The sequence below is a fragment of the Alligator mississippiensis genome, chromosome 12 (genome assembly GCF_030867095.1).
Source record: "Alligator mississippiensis isolate rAllMis1 chromosome 12, rAllMis1, whole genome shotgun sequence".
Classification (NCBI taxonomy): Eukaryota; Metazoa; Chordata; order Crocodylia; family Alligatoridae; genus Alligator; species Alligator mississippiensis.
This window is the reverse complement of record NC_081835.1, coordinates 50,646,094-50,666,324: the sequence shown is the minus strand read 5'-3', so window position 1 is coordinate 50,666,324 and position 20,231 is coordinate 50,646,094. Positions and strand designations below refer to the sequence as shown.

Below are 20,231 nucleotides of genomic sequence, written 5' to 3'. Positions count from 1 at the left end.
AATTAGCACTGCTCCAAGGACCACGATAATTGAGTGCACAGAGCATCACATGTATCAGCGGTGGGGTGCGTTGAACTCATTGAATGAGCTTTAGTTTAAAGGACCTTGTCACCATTTTTCAGTGCAGGGATTCTGATACATGTGGTGCAGGAGGTTGCTGGAGTGCAATAATTTCCATGCTCCAGCAGACTTGATTAATCATGTATAGGAGCCCACTGATCCCACAAAAGTGCACCTGCTCCACTGCCTTAACCTTCTTCCCTTTGAATCTGGGCAGCCAGGATTTTGTTTCTTAAATAAGTGCACAGCCTTGTGGGCAGATATCCCACAATGCATTATTCTGCTGCTGGGCTCTGCATGCTGGGGTTTATCTCACAGTGCATTGTGGGATACCTCCTGGAAGTCGTTGGAAGTCTGGAGCTTAGGATCACAGCAGCAAGTACCAATGATTCATTTGGATGCCAGAAGTTAGGGATTTAGAGGAGAATATAATGGCTGGGCAGGAAGGGAAGTGTCTGCAGCCTGTGGGAGGTCAGGTGGGATTGGTGTTGGGGCCAAGGTGAGCTGTGATTTAAGGATGGGTAGAGTTGGCCTAGGATAGCCAATACAGCAGACTGACTGGGGCACCAGCTGATGGTGGATGTTCTCCAGTGGGCCAGAGCGGTACTGTCAGGGGTATAACCAGGAGATAGGCAGTCACAGATTGAACCTAGAGATTGAAACCCAGGAGATCAGGGACAGGCAAGGTCAGGGAAGAAAGAGCCCCAACTAGGGTGAGGGGAGCAGAAGTAGGCAGGTCAGAAAACTGACATCTGCAAAGGATGGGGAAATAAGCAGTAACCCTGGATAGACACACAAGCCAGAGGGCAAAGTGGGTCAGGAACAGGAGGCAGGGATCCCAACTAGAGTTATTAGCCAGGGGCTCCAGAGCAGGCAGGACATGGGCAGTCAATGATCTGAAACCACAAACCAGGAACCAGCTATTGGAGGACTGGTGTTTGGAGCTGGCCAGGCAAGCTGGAGCAAGGAGTTAATAGGAAGCAGCCAGCACCCAACAGGCAGAAGCCAGCAACAAGGATGAAGCCAAAGAAACCAACAAGCAGGATTCAGAGAGCCAAGAGCAGGCAGGAACTGGAAATCAGAAGCCCAAGACTATGCAATGAAGCATCTGTTCTGTTGAGTGCCCTCCTAAGCCAGTGATTCTCCACCAGGGTGTATGGGATCCTTTTGAGGGTGCCACAGGGTGTTATAGAATATTAGCACTGTCAGGAGTGCAAACATCTACATGAATCACAGGAGAAACATTTCAAACAAGGAATCCATAGCAGCAAAACCAATCTGACTTGCTGGGGGCTTTCTGAGTTCTTTGCAACAGAAGAATTGCTCTATCTTTGTTACATAGGCAAGAAACAGGTGAAGATATTTCCCAAGAGGTGCCTTGAGTCTGAAAAGATAAAGGGTGGCTGTTTATAAGCAGGCAGCCATGCCCATGAAGCCACCTGGGGCCAGCTGTGGGTAGTTAAGCCTCTTGCAGTCAGGCCCATTCAAGTAACCATGGCCAGCTGGGGGCAATTTAGCCTGCCTGCTGCCTTGGCCCTGATTGGTACCCCCATTGGCAGCACTGTCTGATGGGCACCATGTCAGAGAGGGCAGCATGTGGCAGAGGCTAATTAGGTGGCTGGTGTCTCTGCAGTCAGTGGATGTGCTGGCAGTGGGCCAGTTGATGCTGGTGCAGGATCAGTGTGGTCTGCGGAGCTCATAGACCCAGTGGGATGTGAGTGGTAAGGGAAGGACTCAGATTAAAAAGCACTGAACCCTGCCTGAGTTGAAAAGATGTGCCCCCAGATGCCAGCTGGGCTGTTCAGGGTACCTTGGAAAAGCATGAGCAGTTGCTGCCTGATCAAACCAGGCCTGTTCTGGGACTGATAAGGGGACAATGGAATAGTGCTGGGCATGTCCAGAGTGAGATCCCAAAGCCAGTGGGGCAGGAGAGGTACCTCCCTTCTCTCCCCTCAGAGCAAACTGGGTCAGTGGAAGCCTCTTTCACTCAGAGCCCTGCTCCTTTATGGCTCCTCCTGTCCTTCAAGTTGTAAGCCATGGAACAGCTCTGCACTACTATAGGGACGGGCACTGCCTTTGCTGGCACAGCCAGGAACTTTGAAGGGCCAGATCACAGTGTGTGGCTACTATGGGTGCAGACATGGGAGACCTCCTGGCATAGCTCATCCATGGCACTTGTGCCAAATTCCCACAAATGTGGAGCCAAGGAGCCCTCCCCGTCTGCACAGCATTTATTGTGGGGGGAGCACAGATCACGCGTCTCCTCCACGGCAGCCTGCACTGAGCCAAGCACAAAGCAGCCACTCCCTCTATGGGTGGCAGAACCCGAGAGACTTCACAGGAGCAGCGCACAGCCTGGACTGCTGCAGGCGTCCCCAGCCCTCACCCCTAGGCCTCCAAGCTCATTGGGCGACTGCCGCTGATAGCTCCTGTGCCCACGGTGCTGTGGTCCAGCCTGTGTCACTCAGCATTGCTGCAGGCATTGTGTGCAGGCTCCTTGGGGTCTCTCTGGCACTTCCACCTCCTCCTAGTTCTTCGTTTCTGGAAGGCAGAAAACAAGGCTGAGGGGAGGGCTCCACTTCCCAGACCCCATCACACCAGCCCCAGCAAGTCCCCTGCCTGCATGACCCCATCTCAGACCCCATTACACTAAGCCCTTAAGAGCCACTACCAGCTGCTCCCAAGACAGGTGCAATTACCCCGTCCCAAAGAGCTGGAGTCTGTTCCCAGCCCAACCTCACCACAGACCCTGCTACCCAACCCCAGGGAAATCCCTCCCCACCTGACTCCAGCTTAGACTGCATTACCTATCTAATCATCCCCAGCCCAAGGACTCACCTCCCTGTCTGACCCCATCACTGGGCTCCTTACACCCAGCCGTACGGAGCCTAGTTCGACACATCTGTTGTACATGTGGCAGCTGGCTGGGCTGAGGAGCCTCCAGCTGATGGCAGCCAAAGAGTTTCCTCCCTGGCTCAGTACAGGAGCATTCAGGATCCTAAGTGAAGCTTTTCACTCTTCTTCTTCCCCCTGTGCCATAGGGCTGTTTCTCCCCTCATGAGGCAAGAGTTAAATGGTCAACTCCAGCCACAAGAGGCTGTCAGGGCTGGTCTACCCTAGCTCATGGAGACACAGCCTGGCAGGTTTCATTCTAGCCTGCTTGGGCACTGATAACAGGGTAGCTATGGCAGTCCGAGTTTCAGCACAGACTGCAAAATCCACCCATATCTTGAGGGAAATACCTAGGCAGCCCACCCATGCTGAGCTCTGGGCACCCACAGCTTTGCTGCTAGCAGCACGCAGGCTAGCGGGTACTGGAGATACCCTTGGACTGGTCAATCATGGGTGCTGGTACAACAGACCCTGTTCCTAGCCATAGGCAGCCCTGAGGCAATTGGGTCATTGCTGGTTTCAGAGCAATGGGCCCAGAGTTTGCAACTTACCATCAAGAATATGGAACTCATCTGCGGAGTCACAGAACCCTGTAACAAATAAGCCATGGGGAGTTAGTGTCCCGGGAGCTCTACGGCTAGTAGGCAGGTACCCACCATGGGATTCCTCTTCAGCTGGCATCACTCCACTTCTGGGAAAGACCACAGCTATGACCTTTTACACCTGCTGAGGGGCACAGCCCTTTTATATAGGGAAATCCATGGAACATGGCACAATTGGCAGGTCCTCTCCCATCCAGTGTCCTAATGGGAGCCCATGGCACAAACACCTTTGCACCAGAATCCTTTGTGCTGGGGATGGTGGGGCTTCCTTAGAATTGTCAGAGGGTGCGGGCCAGCCCCTAAACATGTTTTGAGTATGAGGTAGCATAAGGATATGCAATCATGGGGGCAATACTTTGCCAGCTCCTTCTAAAAATGCACCCTTAATGCCCCCTCAATTGCCCTGCCAAGACCTCCTCCCGCTCTTTGAGAAGACCTCTGCAACCTTGGCCCCACCACTGATGACAAAGCTCCCACTCCCCTGCAGCTGCCAACCCTCACCTCTCGGCTCCCAGAGCTGTCACAGAGTCTGAGCTGTGCATCCCTCTAGGAGAAGTTTTCATGCCAACCAGCACCAGAGGGACTCAGAGAGAAATGAAGCACAAAGGGGGTTCCTCTTGCCTCTCAAGTCCACCCACAAGAGTAGACCCATGAGGTGTGGAAGGTCAGCCTGTGACTCACCGTATGTAGGGAAGTAGTAGGTTAAGTCCTCATTCATGTTCATGTCTGTGACGTACTGCTCAAATTTACTGATGACAGCATCGCTGACCCGAATATCTCTTCCTTTGGGATATGAGAAATAGAGAAGCCAGTCTCATCAGGCCTCAAACACAACTTACTGGTATTTTGCAGAGCTGGTCAGGAAATTGTGAAAGAAGCTTTTCCTTGTTGCTAATAAATTGTGTTGGAGGGGCACTCAAATGCTAATTTCTTAACAACAGGTGTTTTGTGGAAAAGGGTCAGTTTCAACAGCGCTTTCATAGAATCATAGAGAAGTCCGGCTGGAAGGGCCCTCCAGCTGTCATCTATTCTAGTCCAATCTCCCACCTGCAACAAGATTATCCCTATCCAAACTATTATATGCAAATCCAATGCCTAACCTCTTAGCCAAACTAAACAGTCAACCCTGACAAAACCCAAGATATAACATCACGGGTAAACCTGGGGGACCTCAGTGGCCAACGTTCTGCTGCTGCAAAGATTGTTCATATATGCTGGACAGATCCCAGGAAGGGGGCTACACCACCTGCTACAGAAGAAGGCAAAATCCCTCACAGTCTATTCCAATTTGGGTAAAATTCCTTCCTGACCCTAAATACGGTGATTGATCTGACCCAGAGTAGAGGGGCAAGATCCTCTAGCCAGGAACCTGTAGGTTTAAGTTCTAGCAGGAACACTGACACACCCCAGCCTTGGGTGCAAGCAACACCCAATGCCTGAGAAAAGGTTTTATTTTTTTTTCCCCCTAAGCCCAACACATGTAGAGGTTGGGGGGAAGGAAAACGTTTCCACCTGGCCCCATGCCAACAAAAAACATGGGACATACCCATAGAACAACACAGGCATAGCTACCTCTAGGTCATCCCTGACTAGTGGCTGTCCAAACTCTTCTTGGACACCTCCAGTGATGAGAGCCCACAGCCTTTCTAGGCAGTCTATTCTGCTGCCTTGCTGTTCTAAGAGTGAAGAGATTTTTCCTGATATCCAGTCTAAACTGACTTTGTTGCAACTTCAAGCCTACTCTCTGCAGCAAGGTAGAAGAGGTGTTTTCAATTGAAAATTTGAGAAAAAGTCTTTAAAAACCTAGAAGTGTTTCAACTTTACCATTTCTAAACAAAAATATTCCACAACTCCATTTCAAAAGGACTTTATGTCAAAATTCAAGCTAATGGCAGTAAAAAAGAAAAGGTTTAAGAAGGATGTGATAAATGTTCCGGAATGATTGAAGTTAAATGTTTTGATTGACCCCAAATGAAATTGCTGAGGGGCTTCTCAGTTCTTGAAAGCTGCTTGAATGTTGACTTCATCCAAGTTCAGGATGGATCATTTTGGAAAATCCTGAAAGCCAGCTCCAACCCAGCTGGTACCTGAGCATTAAGTACTTTGTTAACATCCTTATTCCAGTCCCTGGACATGGAGAACCTCACCGCCTTCAGTGGCAGCTTACACAAGCCTAATATCTAGGCACATTGCACTAAGAATTCCATGTGATCCACTACCTGCTCTCAAACCCAAAAGTCTGCTCTCTTCACTCCTTACCACCAAACAGGCTCAAGAAGAGCCCTGCTCTCTTTGAACTCACCAGGCACGGTCTCAGACCCATCTGTGGGGGGCAGAGGAAGCTGTATGGGTAGCTCACATAGCTCTGTGCTCAGACCCCACAGCCCTAGGTTACAAGCTGGAGTTCTGGGCAGCCAGATCAGACCCCCAGAGAAGGCACCCTAAAAATAAACCTTGGGGTCATTGTGCATGGAACTTTCCTATAGGTGCAAATGTCTACCCCCATTCTGAAAGCATCTGCCTATGGGGACCAACCCCCAGGGTCATGAGCCCATACACCCACCATAGAGCTTGATTGAGATCTTCCGGCGCTTCTGGTAGTACAGGATTGCGTAGCTGTTGTAGTCCGTCTCCCCCACCACCACGTCCACGTTGCCGCCATAGCCACGGCCTGGGAACCAAGGCCACAGTAAGTCATTGGCATTGATTGGTCTCATGGTAGTACTAAAAGCCCTGATCAGGGCTCCGTTGTGCTGGGTGCTGTACTAACTACAGGAGCACTGACTAGATGAAGAAGGATGGGAGGAGAGAAAAGGTGGTCCATTGTCTAGGGGAATAGGCTAGGGTTCATGCTCAAGATACTCAAGTGTGAAACACTGAGGACACAGGGCTCCACAACTACCACAGATAAAATGGCATAGATTCTCTCTGTTCAAGCTGTCCCCTCACTGCCAAAGGGGTCCCCTCCCCTGGATGGGAGCTCAAGTAGGAAAGACACTGTGAATAAAAGGACAAAACCCAGCAATGCTGAGATTCCAAGCCAGCTTCTGTTCCCCAGATTCCTTATTGTCTGCCATACTAAAAATAGGCAGACTTCAAAGGCCAGCCAGCACATGCATTACTCCAGCACTGCTTCATCTGTTTGCACTGCAGTGGCAAGTAGGGACCCAGGTCATAGATCAGGATCCATCTGCACCAGGTACTGTACCAATAGACAGCAGAAAGCACCAGCTCTCTGGGCACTGCTGCCATCCCCTGCAGTTTTCCTAACTTCAAGCCTTCCAAAAAATTACATCAGGACCCCTCCAAGAAATAAGGAGATTATCTTAAAAATATATGATTTTTTCAAATTCACTCTGTGACCTCAGCAGCTAGAAAGATCCTTTTTGAAAAATGAAAGATGAGGTTCTGATTTATTCACATGACTCCCAGAACTGGGGCTTTAAAGAAAAGAATTCAAATAGCACTGGATTCAGAACAAAAGGACAAGAGTTGGCCAAATCAGGGTACCAGAAACCAGACTGCAGTGGGCTCTGTAGAGAGCATGAGGACAGACTAACATGGAGAAGTAAGGACGGCTGCAAACTGCTTCTAAGAGCTTGTCTACCTGGAGAGGTTACTCCAGAATAACGTAGCATGTAAATGCACCCAAGCTATTCTGGAATGGCTCCCTGTGTAGACAGGTTCTGGAAGAAGTGTGTTTTCTCTGGTTAGTTTAACCTGCCTCCAGTGTCCACATGGAAGCTCTCCCGACCAGCTACCGCCTGTAAACAAATCATCAGACTCAGCTCAGTTCCTGTCAGAGGCAAAACCTGACATTTCTAAAGACATCCTGAGTGTGGGAGCTCCTGAGGGCTTGGACTGGCAGTTCCACCATGTATGAAGGGGATGCCATGCTTCTTGGCTTCCTTTGCTGACAGGGCTCTTGTGAACCAGGTTTCCAGGAGTTTTGACTGATACACTTGGAGCCAAGTACCCAGGTTACAAAGCACATGCTGGAGGGCTGCACAAAAGCACCCACAAAATGTGCTGCCCCAACATGCAATGGGGTTGTTTAAAATCTGGGAAGGCTTTTGGTGGAGTCCAAAAGTTTAGATACAGGAAGGCTGTATCTAGAAGGTGGTCTAGATTTACATGAACTCCACCATTCCCCTCACTCACCCTTCAAGATGAAGCGTCCTGTGGTCTTGGTGGGGTTGTACTGCTGTTTAATATTCCAGCATATCCCATCCCTGTGGACATGAGGGAAGAAGACAGTGGATGTGTCAGCTAGAATAAGCAAACAATGGTCTCAGGTGTAACATAGTCCATTCAGGGGCCAACCTATTGACCGTTATGAGCTATTGAGTGACAGCTCTCTCTCCCCAACCCCCTGCAATACACTTCCGTCACCACTAGCTCAGTGGTAAAGTCCTGTCCCTCCCTTCATGAGGGTCATTAGTCAAGGGCTTTTGCTGCCCTGCCCCTTGAGTCAGCACAATGGTTAAACACACTCAGCTGAGTCCCACTGGAGTCCAGTGCTCATGCTTGAAGTCAAAGACATGCTCATCTGTTGTCCAGAATCAGGCCCAGCTGCTGTCCCTTCCAGTTTGCTCCTCTTTCCCTCCTCCATTTGCAGCTGGAGTGGACTGCTGAAGTCTATGACCCCAGGGGACTCAGAAGCACTGGCGGTAAGAGCTTGGTTTTCAAAGGCAGTTCTTTGGTCATGGCACTCAGGCTAACTTGAGTAAGGCAAGTGTGAGCACATGCAACACATATCTACAACTATGGGGAGGTGCCATGGGAGCTGGGAGGTGAGCAAGGTCCAGGGGAGGTCCTTTCTTCAGGCCAGCACTTGTGAGTGTGCCTTGCTATGGCTCGGATCCTCAAAAGTAGGCACATAACCCCATCACTTCCCAACACCTGACTACCTTGGAGCCCTATCCAGTGCAGGGTGCCTCAAGCACACAGGTCAGCCTCAGTGGGTTGTTAGCTCTCATAGGGGGAGTCAAGCCCTCCAGATCCCTGCACTGGTGGTTGGGGCTATGGGGCTTGTTCATGCTAGTTAGGGGAGCAGCTCAATCCCAAGCCAGGGACCCATCGAGCTAAGCCATGGAGCACAGCCGGTAGTGACACACCACCACACCAAGCTGCCTTTAATTTCCCAGCCTCATTGCCCAGTATCCCTTTACAGCTGGGTCAAATCAGAGTGGCCTCCTGACATGACTCCAAGCAAAGACTGTAGCTGGGCTCAGGGCTGTTGCCTGGATTTTCAGCAAGAGGCCACCTCAGCCTTGCAGTACAGCCCTGGGGCACCACCACCCTTTTCAACCCAACATGCCCTGGAGGAACTCACAGTCTTCTGAAGGTGCTGATGGCCAGGGTCTTGCCATCTGGGATGGCTGCTACAATGGATGTTGCTTCCAGCTGGTGATTGAACTCTCTCAGGTAGTCACACTTGGATGCCACACCAACCAGGAACCACTTCCCTGCAAGCTGTAACAAAAGGAGGCTTGGCACAATACACACCCTATGAGTTGTCCTCTCCCCTTGTGAGGGCAAAGCTCCACTTACTTCAGGGGTGGGCAAAATACGGCCCGCGGGCCAGATCCAGCACACCTAAAAGCCTCCAGCGGCACCAGCCGCCGGCTGCAGCACCTCACACTGTTTCCTTGGGTTCTGGTTGTGAGGCAAATGACCCTGCCCTCAGCTTGCCCCAGCTGGCCTCGCCTCGCCCCGGCTCAGGCCACGTTTGCAGCTTGAGGGGGGCGGGGGGGGCTGGGCCAGAACCTGTGGCCGTCTGGCCAAGGGCAAGCCAAATTCAGAGGTATCTGAACCCGAAGCTTCAGAGCTTGGGCCTGCAAGTAGGATGCTCACCAAAGGTTTTGGAAACATCCAAAGCCCCTCGTGGGGGTGGAGGACGTTTGCCGGTAGTAGGACCCATGTGGTTCTTGAATGACACACGGATTTGGAGATGATTTGGCTGATTTGACTTAGAACACAAAAAGTTTTCCTCAAAAAAAAAAAAAAGCTTTTCCCTCTGTCTCCTGGGGGAAAAGGAAACCCTGATATGGTCTTACCTTTAAGGCCCACACACATGCAGACAACGAGCATCAAACAGGACCAGTGCCCCAGGGGCAGCCATGATGCTCCCTGATGGTCACGCAGCTCCTGCCCTGCTCTGGCTTGAGGGTACCCTCCCCTTTTCCTTCCTGCCACGCCTTGATGTTCTTAGTTAGTTCTTGGAAGGGAGGCTGCCCAAGAATCGTAGAATGAGCCTTAGGATGTCTTCTGCCAACAGATCCCTCTCAGAGCCGGTTGATTCCAACCCAGCCCTTACATTAGGTAGGCCCTCCTGGACTGTATATGCCCCAAGGCACCCGTCACCTTATGGGTTATTCATGGCCTCTGACCTTCCCTATAACCATGCCTCACAAGTGATATCATTCAGTCATTCTCCTGTTGGACTTCTTGGCCGCTGCCCCTTTCCTCTTGCTGGACCCTTCTAACCCAAGCCTACTGTGTTGGTCCTAGCTCCAGCCCCTCTTGGGCTGATTTCTGCCCCTCCTGGGCTGTGGATCTCCGACCCTTACTTGACCTCTCCCTTGGCCCCAACTCTGTCCCTTGACCTCTCTCTACTGCTGGGCTCCCAACCCTGAGTTTTGCCCTCAGGCTATACTACAGCTTGCACCCTGTTCCAGCAAGCTTCAGCCTCATGTGCCTCCCTGGCACTCTGGGGCCTCCTATATCCCCTATCAGTCCCCAACCCAGATCACTGGTTAAAACTCAAATGAAACCATAACCCCTCTGGCTATAATGAAACTGTCAGCTCACTGGCTGTATACCAACTCTTATTCATTTGGGGCCTAGTGCCCTGCCAGCCCCCAGTCCATGGGTGGGCAAAATACAGGCCGCGGGCTGCATCCAGCCTGCAAGGCCATTCTATCTGGCCTGCGGGGCCCCTAAAAATGTAGAAAGTATTTTTCTGCTCCTGGCTGCCTGTCAAATATGACAGGAGCCACAGGCAGTAGGACTCAGGGGGAGTTGGCAGCAGGATACAGCAGCCCAGCCCTGCCCCACACCCAGCCATTTCCCTGCCTTCCTTCCCCTACACTGCTCCAGCACCAGATGGCTCCCAGCTGCATTGCCGAACTGGGCAGCACAGGGCTACGTGGGTACCCTGGGGGGGGGGGGGTGTTCGTAGGGTGAGTCCCACATGCACACCCCACCATACACATGCACCCACACCCCTCCTCACACTGCCATACACACAGACCCCTACCCCCATACCCCCTCATACCTCAGACACCCTCCCCCCACAAACCCCATACCCACACCCCACATATCCACACACACACACCCACATGCTCCCTCACCCCACACCAATCCATCCTCCCACAGACACACCCACACACCCCCCACACCCCACATACCCAAAGCCCCCACAAACCTATACCCACACCCCATACAATATACAAGAGTAAGACTTCATTTTAAGCTATTATATACAATCACCTCAATGTACACTACACAAACACATGTAAACCAGGACAAAAATATTACTTGAAATCAAATTAATAAATGTTTTAGATGTCCACTTTTTAGAATATAATTTAGTATTTTTCTGGTTCTGAGATGGCTAAACCCCTTACTGAAAGGAGTACTTCTGGGGGGCAAAGGGAGGGGCTTCTGGTGGCAAAGGTCAGGGGTCAGGACTTCTAGTCCCAAGATGGTGACTAGGGGGTGGGGCAACTATCAAGGGGTGGGGCTACTCGTGCAGCCCTTGACAGCTTGCCAAAACTCAGTAAACAGCCCTCCCCCCAAAATAATTGCCCGCCTCTCCCCCAGTTCCTCATTTGTTCCCAGGCATAGCAGGATCTCAGCCAGTCACCCAGCAGCAGGCATCTCACTGCAAAGCTCTTCCCCCTGCAGCCTCCAGGGCTGACTGACTGCACTGGCTCAGACCCTAGATTTATATATCTCTTAGACCCACCCTTTTCTGATCAGGTGAGGCCCCCAGCTACCCAAAGGTGTTTTCTAATTAGGCTTGCTCTCTGGTTTCCAGTGAAGCCTACTGCTGCTGGGCTAAAATGTTTTATTAAAAAAAAAAAAAAAGCTCCTGCAGCAAGGCCCCTTCTTCCACAAGCAGGGTTCTGCCCTGCTGAACTATTGCAGAATAACCAGCTCTGCAATAGGCACTCCTAGCCTCTGTCTTTCCTCCTAGCTGATTATTTCCCTTGCAGTTAGCTTAGCCTGCTACTCTTTCCTCCTCAGGTAACAGGACCCTTCTGGCTCTCTGTTACAGACCACTATGAGAAGAGCATATATTTAGCATGTGAGCTGCCGCATGGTATTAAGGCAAAGCCCAGATCCTGCTCCCACTGACACTGAAGGCAGGACTCTTGAGTGACACAGAGCATCCAAACAGGCATTGCTTGCAGCTAGGCAAAAGCACATTGCAACCTACACATACTTTGGCCACTTTGCAAGCTCCCATGTTAATGCTGCAGCAAGACTTCCTCATAGAAACACAGCATGTTACACAGCCGTTTTCTGACTTGAGTGCTTGGCAGCTTAGTCAGGGGCTGTTCTGGGCATGCAAAGCAGCTCTGCAGGCTCTTGGGGAACTTCCAGCCCATAGAGGAAGGTGCTCAGGGAGTATGGGTACTTCTAGCATTGGATGCATGCTGAGCAGAGTGTTTTGGATCACAATGCTGGACTTATGGACCTGCATTCTGTTTAGGTCATATTCCAGACCGAAGTGTCCTCTAATGCATCCTCTAATGCAACTGATGTGGACAGGGCCAGGCTGGGGTTCTGTGCATGCTGGTGAAGCCTAAGTGTTGGGATGGGTGCTCAATGAGGCATGTAGACACCTAGTTTCTCCTGGTGAATTCAGCCTGAGGTGAAGCTATCCTGTGAATTAATAGGGGGTATTACAAATGCAAGTGAATCCGTACAAATGGATAACATTCTGAATAAGGTCTGTGGCATATGCTCAGTTCCCTCTGAACTGGGCGCTGTGGGCAGAGAATGAAACATGCCGGCCAGGCAAATGGCACTGGGAAATGAGAGCGTAGGCCCTGCTCTCTCCTGGCCAAAACAGCTCAGTCACCACGGAGTTCCCCCATGGAGAGCTTTCCCTGGACCCTTGCCACAATTCCCCAGATTCCCTGTGGCAGCATGCATTGTTCATGAAGACCCCATCACAGCCACCTGCTTTCTTGACACCTTTGGAGTTCTCTACCTTGCCTATTTGCAAGGGGAAGCACACTTGTGAAAGGGCTTTTCCCTCAGGATGGTTGCAGTGCAAAGGCCCCTCCAGGAGCATGTGGTAAGGGGCTGCAACCCCACAGAAACCTCTACACAAAATCCCTATGGCAATTCTTAGCTGAGGCCTCCACATCCCTCTCTGGGTCCTTTTGGTCAGGAGCTTCAGCAGTTAAACTCTGTACATTTGAGTGTCAGCTCTTATGTAAAGCTAAAGAACAATATTTTTCCAATCCAGCTCTGCACACTTGGCCTTGCTCCCTGTGGCCATGGCATGGAAGCTTGCTGGGCTGGTGTTGCTCACTGAGATCCCTTTGTAGGGGAAGTTTGCTAAGTGGCTTGGAGGGCGGGTGCCAAGCAGATAAGATAGGAGGTGGCACTGTGCCATGACAAACACTGCACTGCAGTCTGGCAGGGGCAGTGGGGAGCGGGGCAGGGTCACAGGTGAGGAGCTGTAGGCATCTCCCGCAAGCAAGAAGTCAATAATAAAACCCTGGCCCATGCCCAGCTGGGAGGCCTAGGTGGGCAGACCCCGTGAGATACAGACAGAGCCGAGGTCTGTCAGGCAGTTCTGACGGGAGCCAAGAAATCTCTAGGGATGGAAGAGGAAATCCATCTCTGAGAGGCCCTAAGAGCCACCATCTGCCCTGCCTGCCTGAGGCCAGGGAAGCTCACCCAGGGCCCTCCAATCGAGCAGGAGGCATGTAGGATCAAACTATGCCACCCTGAGGCTTGGAGAGAGGAACAGCAAACAGCAAACAAAAACCGACTGACAAGGACAATGCACCTTGTCTCCTGCCCTCCGCCCAGGGCCTGAACAGCTGCAGAACCAAGACAACTGCACTGTGGAGTGGGGGCCAGGTCCCCCCATCCCCTCATGCCCTGCAGAGCTGGGCTATAAGGGGCTGCACTCACAGAAGCATAGGTGCTGAGGACATGTAACATGGCCAAAGTTTCAGTCGCCACCTGGATTACTTGGCCATCACCCCATGTAGAAGTGGCACAGTGATCAAAGCCCAGAGTACCCCAGGAGGATCTGCTTTTGCTGCAGTTCTCCAGCACAAAGCCCCTTCTTTGTGCACTGGGTGGGGTTTGGTGTATGTCCCTGTAGCATCTCCCAGCTGTAGCTTTCTGGACATCTTGCAAACATGGGGCAACGGCAGACTGTCTGCTTTGCCACTTCCCTGCACCCAGCTACCGGTCTGCTCTGAGCAAATGCCCTGGTTGACTGGGGATCTGGAGACGAAGAGCCTGGCTGGGCTGCTCTGGGGAACAGCACAGTGAAGTCAGCAGCAGAACAAGCTCCTCTCCCAGTACAGCAATGAGCCTGGTTTGGGACCCCAAGGGCCCCCGTGATAGTCACATTCATGGCACAACACGGCACATTCACTCCTGTTTCCTTGTAGGTGGGACTCTGCAGGTCACCAAGCAGCAAACTTCAGCTCCCAGGAGCCCTGGGCCTCTTTGCCAATGCCCAGCAGATGCTACCCATTGGTGAATGTGTGTCACAAGCCCCGATCACTGTAGCAGCCCAGGCTGGTTTATCATCCCTGCTGCCTCAGCAGAGGCAGTAGCTATCACACAAGCCACTCTTGAACCAGAGGAAGGCCAAACCCAGGGGTATGTGTGGCAAGTGAGCAGGCTGGACACCCTGTGACCCCTGTGCTGGGGAAATGGGAAGCCCATATTTCCCTGACCCCTCACCTGGTGGAGGTTAAAGTTCTCTTGTATCTTGACCGTCTCAATGGGACCCTCAGGGGCTGGGGGCCTCCTCTGTCTCTGCCCATAAGAAGATGAAGCAAGGAGGACGGTAAGGAAGAAAACAGGCGCAAGGAGTGCCATGGTCTCTCCCTAGGACATGGACTTCTCCGTCTAAAGGGCCTGCAGTAGCCCAGCCAGCTGTGGGCAGTGGGGCCTGGGGAGGGGAGAGCTGGTTGGTTATTAAGCAGCTCTGCTCTTACTGGAAATGATCTGTTATAAATCTTAGGCTGTTTACACAGAGGGGGCAAATTCCCTCTCAGTGGCCCTGTTACCAAAGTCCCTCCCCAGGCAAATACAGCAGTATGGCAGGTTTCCCAGGGGCTTGGTTGGATCATGGGGGTCTCTCTAGCCCACACAATTTGTCTCTTCCAGCCAAAGGGGTCCCTTCCAGTCCCTAACATCTATGAATCAACATCCATCTACAGCCAAAGGGCACTGCTGACACCAAACCCCAGTGAGCTACTGGTGGAAATTGGACAAGAGAAAGCAAGGAAAGTCTGGAGGGACTGACTGTCCCAAATACAAGTGCCCAGTTAAACCTGACTGCACTCCACCTGTTTGGGGGACTCTGGAAGGGTTTGGTATTGATCTCCTACAGGGGAAAATTCAGTTGCCAAAGTTGGCAGACCCGCTGGGGTGGATGGGGAGGGGGTTCACAGGGCAAAGCCAGGAACTGGGCTTTCTTCCAAAACCTGTCAGCCATAACCTGCAGCTCAGAAAAGCACTTTCAATACATGCTCACACCCATCCCCAATCAGCACTCAAACCTGTGCTTAACCTTAATCACTGAAGTTAATGGGATGACTGCTGAATTGGATCCTTAATTTCAGGCTACAGGAATCCTGAACTCTGAGATTCTCTCTACCTGGTGTCATGGGGCTTCTTTAATACACCTGTATTCATCTGGCATATAGCTCCATGGGGTTAACTGAAGGTATTTTTGATTGACAGTAGTGCTAGTGGGCACATCTACACGAGAAGTTTACTGCGGAGTAGTCTATTTATCTCTGCAGTAAACGTACAGGGCTATTAGGCTGGACTAAACTAATAAACTCTGCAGCAGAATAGTACTTTTAAATACAAGTACTGTCCTGCTGCAGAATTCTTTTTATTCCACAGCAGTGCATGTTTAGACTCTGACCCAGCTGGCTGGGGCATGAGGGTGCTTCAGTGTGGGGGTTGCCTGCCAGCAAGCCCTGCACTGGAAGACTCTCATGCCCCAGCCAGCCCCTTCACAGCACCCTGCCCTGCCAGCTGGTGCTGCTCCAACTCAGCTCAACATGCTGAGGTCCCAGGTGCATGTGCAAACACAGTGCCCAGGAACAATACATTCCATCACAGTAAGTACCAGAGTTTATTGCTTTGAATTTATTGCATATGTAGATGTGCCCACTGAGAGCAAAATTTAGCAGGAGTTCTGATCTAACTCTTCCCTTAAATGCATTCAGTTCTTTATCTCAAGCATATCTTGCTGGACTCACATGCACAAGTAAAGCAGTTTCTTCCAGCCTTGTGGCAAGGTAGAGTTTGTGGGCCAAGGGAAGGAGAAATGTAGGGTCTGAAGACTGACCTCAAGGAATCATGGCAGAGCAGATCAGTGATGCCCAACTGACCTAATCAGACTGAAATGAAAACCACTCCTAAGTCTTTTTCTGGGCTGTTTTTCTTGGCCTTTGCAAATCTCTCATGCTTAAATATTATCAACCTGCAAAGACACCCCTGCTGGGCTGTAGAGAAGAGATAAACCTGACAGAATACACAAGGAAGATGTGACCAGTTTCTTTTCACAGCTTCACCTGAGCTGGAACTGTGGTTTCAGGCTCTCTCAGAAGGATTTTGGCTGTTCATCTCAGCAGGAAATTGTTTCATACTGTGGTTTTTTAACCTCAGTTTGAACCACTCTCAGGGAACCATGATTTATTTAGTGGTATCAAACTGTGTTTTATTAGATCAACTGTATTGCTGGGAGAGAGGTTAGACAAGCTTTCAGAAACAAAATGCCCCCTTTACATTTGGGGAAAAAAACACATTGAATTTTATTAGTAGATGCTAAGAGTTATGAATCCGAAAAGATGACAAAGCCAGTAGGAAAATACAGAGTGCCTGAGCGAGGGACTAACATAACAGGGATGGGGGTGAGGAGGAGAACGCAACTAGGTTACAGAAAACACAATGTTAGCCAACTAAGCAGGGACAGAGGGTGGGGGAAGGGAAGGGGAGAGGAGGGAGGGAGTTCGCGATGTTGAGAGAGAAAGAAGATAGATACTAGGGCCATGCAAAATTTCACCGGCTGTTTCGATTCGACACTGTTTTGACTCATTTCGAGCTTGAAACAGTGAAATCGAATCGAAATGAAGGGCTTTGAAACAGACTTGAAACAAAACGAGGCTAGTCGAAACATTTCAAAAGTTTTGAAACATTTTCAGTTTCAAAGCCAGCAGCGAGGTGGTGAGAGACAGGAGAGACAGGAGTGAGCCTGGGCTCAGTTCCCCTCCCCAGCCCTGTGATCGGGCGGAGGAGCACTGCGATCGGGCCCCCAATGGCAGCGCCGGGGATGGGAAGTCAGCCCACTGGGGCTGACTCCCTGTCCCCAGCACGATCTAGCACTGGGGATGGCAAGTCTCCCCGTCCCCAGCGAAATGTCGAAACAGCCTTTTTGTTTCGAGGGAACAGAACAGAACAGCGTTTTGAATCTAAATGAAGTTCAAAACGGAACGCTGTTCTGTCAAACTCAAGGTGAAATGAAACAGTGCCGTTTCGCACAGCCCTAACAGATGCACACAAACCTTTACAATGGTTCGCAATGGTGGAGGAAGTAGGTTGAAGAAAGTTTCTCAGTCCATATAGTTTCATCACGGGGGTCCGCTTCGGGTGGAGCGGGGTGCTCTGTTGCTGAAAATTCTTCTCGAAGCGAAGTCCATCAGGTGCAGAGGGGGGTTCAGGCAGTCCCCTCTGGGTCTGGTCCGGTGGCAGTCAGTCTGGTGGGGTTGGTGTACTGGCGGGGGCCTGTAATGTGCTCCACATGGATGTCATGGGACCAGTGGATCGTGTCAGACACCATAAGGCAGCGCGTCAGCTTGACGTAGCAGCAGGAGACATGGCAGGCACGCAGGACGCTCTCATTGTTGGGGTCCCAGGCTCCGAGCGTTCCCATGAAGGGTGCGTTGACTCTCACGTCATAACCACGGCCCCTCAGGATGTCAGCCAGTGGGGCATACTTCTCCCGCTTGCAAGCCCAGGTGTTGGTGAAGCTAAAGACCAGGTAGAGCAATTATTTTTGTTTAATCCCATTATAAAAATGAAAATGGCCCTTTTAAAAAGGAAGGAGGCAATAAACCTGTGGAACAAAGGGGTCATCGCTACAGACAAAGAAAAAACAACTGAAAGAGATCAACCCAAGTAGGAAAAAGAAGCAGTTTAAAAGCGACGAGAGCCGTCACTGCCTTCAGAGAGCACAGAAGTAAAGAGGGAGAAAGTAAGTCAAAATGAGTCATTTTCTGTGTTGAACCCATGGCTTTCACTGTCTGGTAAAGTTACAGATCTCATTGCCAGGCCCATGTTCTGAAGGGATTGTGTGGGTTTCCCTTAATGACAAGGACTGTGTGGTCAGAGCTGGAGTAGTTGTTCTTTGAACACTGTTCTTCCACTGGTGAGTTAGGACATTTTGTGCCTGCAAGTTCGCCTGACATGTCTCTCAACTATCCCGCAGATCCACTAAAAGATACTACCAAGCAAAACCTACTTCTTAACATAGTCCCTGGAGCAGCAAAGCTACCAAACTACACTATTCTCAGCAAAAGCAGGATGCTGCCCTCTCCTGGCAGTAGCCATCCATTACTAGACTCCTCTCATGAGCTGTTAGACTGGACAGGTAGCAGAGGCACAAGAAGAACTGATTTTAAAAAGATCCATTAAATGAAACAGGGAGGCACTGAGGTCCCGGAGGGCAGGGGAGTTGAGAGTCCAAGACAAGTGGTCGTTCCTTAAGGAGATGATCCTCCAAGCCCAAAGGGTGACAATCCCTACATGGATCAAAGGGGGCAAGAGCACTCAAAAGCCCCCATGGCTCACCAAAAGCATCCAGGAACGTCTCAAAGCCAAAAAGGAGGCATACACGCAATGGAAGAGACGGGCCATCACCAAGGAGGATTATACCTCCATTGATTGAGATTGTATGGGGGCTGTTAGGAAGGCTAAGGCAGAGATAGAACTGGGACTAGCGACCTGGATCAAGGATAACAAGAAGTCCTTTTTTAAATACATAGGGGGTAAAAGGAAGGTACCAAGTAAGGCGGGGCCTCTGCAGAACATGCTTGGTATTCTGGTGGTAGCACCAGGTGACAAAGCTAATCTCTTTAACAGAGTCTTTTCTTCCATGTTTCTGAGAAGGGACAGGGACATCCCTCGCACTGGGAATCTGGACCAACCTAGGGGAAGTGCAGGGAACTTCTGGAGGGACTAGACATGTTCAGATCAGCAGGTCCTGATGATCTCCACCCCAGAGTGCTGAGGGAATTGGCAGGGGTCATTGTGGGACCCCTGGCACAGCTTTACAAGCACTCATGGTGCTCTGTCCAGGTGCCGGAGGACTGGAAAAGGGCCAAAGTGGTCCCCATTTTCAAAAAAGGGAGGAAGGAGGACCCAGGAAACTATAGGCCCATTAGTCTTACCTTGGTCCTGGGGAAGCTCTTTGAGAAAATTATCTGTGAGGGACCAGCAGGGGAGATTATGCTCAGGGGCAACCAACATGGGTTCATTAGGGGCAGGTCCTGTCAGACCAACCTGGTGGCCTTCTATGACTAGGTCACAAAAGCCTTGGACACAGGTGTCACAGTGGACGTAGTCTTTCTGGACTTTAGGAAGGCCTTCAACACTGTCTCTCACCCCATCCTCATTAAAAAATTAGGCAACTGTGGAGTTGATGCCTACACAGTCAGATGGGTCACAAACTGGCTGGAGGGCCTCACCCAGAGAGTGGTGGTAGACGGGTGTTTTTCGACCTGGAGGGATGTGGGCAGTGGGGTCCCCCAGGGCTCGGTCCTCAGGCCCGCACTGTTCAATATCTTCCTCAGTGACTTGGACAAGGGGGTGAAAAGCACCTTGTTCAAGCTCGCAGATGACACTAAGATGTGGGGAGAAGTGAGCATGCTAGAAGAGAGGGACAGGCTACAACTAGATCTGAACTGGTTACAGGGGTAGGCAGATGAGAATAGGATGGGTTTCAATACGGACAAGTGCAAGCTATTGCACCTGGGGAGGAAAAACCAGCAGCATACCTACAGGCTGGGGAACTCCCTTCTTGTCAGTGCAGAGGCAGAAAGGGATCTTGGAGTCACTAGTGATTCCAAGATGAACATGGGCTGACAGTGTGGGGACGCGGTCAGAAAGGCTAACCACACCTTGCCATGCATCCATAGATGCATCTCAAACAGGTCCAAGGAGGTGATCCTCCCCATCTATGCAACATTGGTCAGGCCACAGTTGGAGTACTGCATCCAGTTCTGGGCACTGCACTTCAGGAGGGATGTGGACAGCATCAAGATGGTCCAGAGGAGGGCCACCCACATGATCAGGGGGCAACAGGGTAGGCCCTGTGAGGAGAGACTACAGGACCTGAACCTGTTCAGCCTCCACAAAAGAAGGCTGAGAGGGGATATGGTGGCCGCC

At 51.1% G+C, this 20,231-nt stretch overlaps 1 protein-coding gene across 1 annotated transcript; it reads right to left on the bottom strand.

The window, feature by feature from the left end:
* Positions 1 to 2,275: 2,275 nt before the first annotated feature.
* Positions 2,276 to 14,750, bottom strand: C8G (complement C8 gamma chain). The gene is made up of 7 exons (XM_006267561.4): positions 14,508 to 14,750; positions 8,890 to 9,029; positions 7,716 to 7,786; positions 6,118 to 6,225; positions 4,236 to 4,337; positions 3,504 to 3,542; positions 2,276 to 2,601 (listed from the first exon to the last, which is right to left on the bottom strand). The coding sequence occupies exons 1-7, from the start codon at positions 14,643 to 14,645 to the stop codon at positions 2,588 to 2,590; spliced, it is 612 nt and encodes a 203-aa protein (XP_006267623.3). The 5' UTR covers positions 14,646 to 14,750; the 3' UTR covers positions 2,276 to 2,587.
* Between the last annotated feature and the right edge of the window lie 5,481 nt (positions 14,751 to 20,231).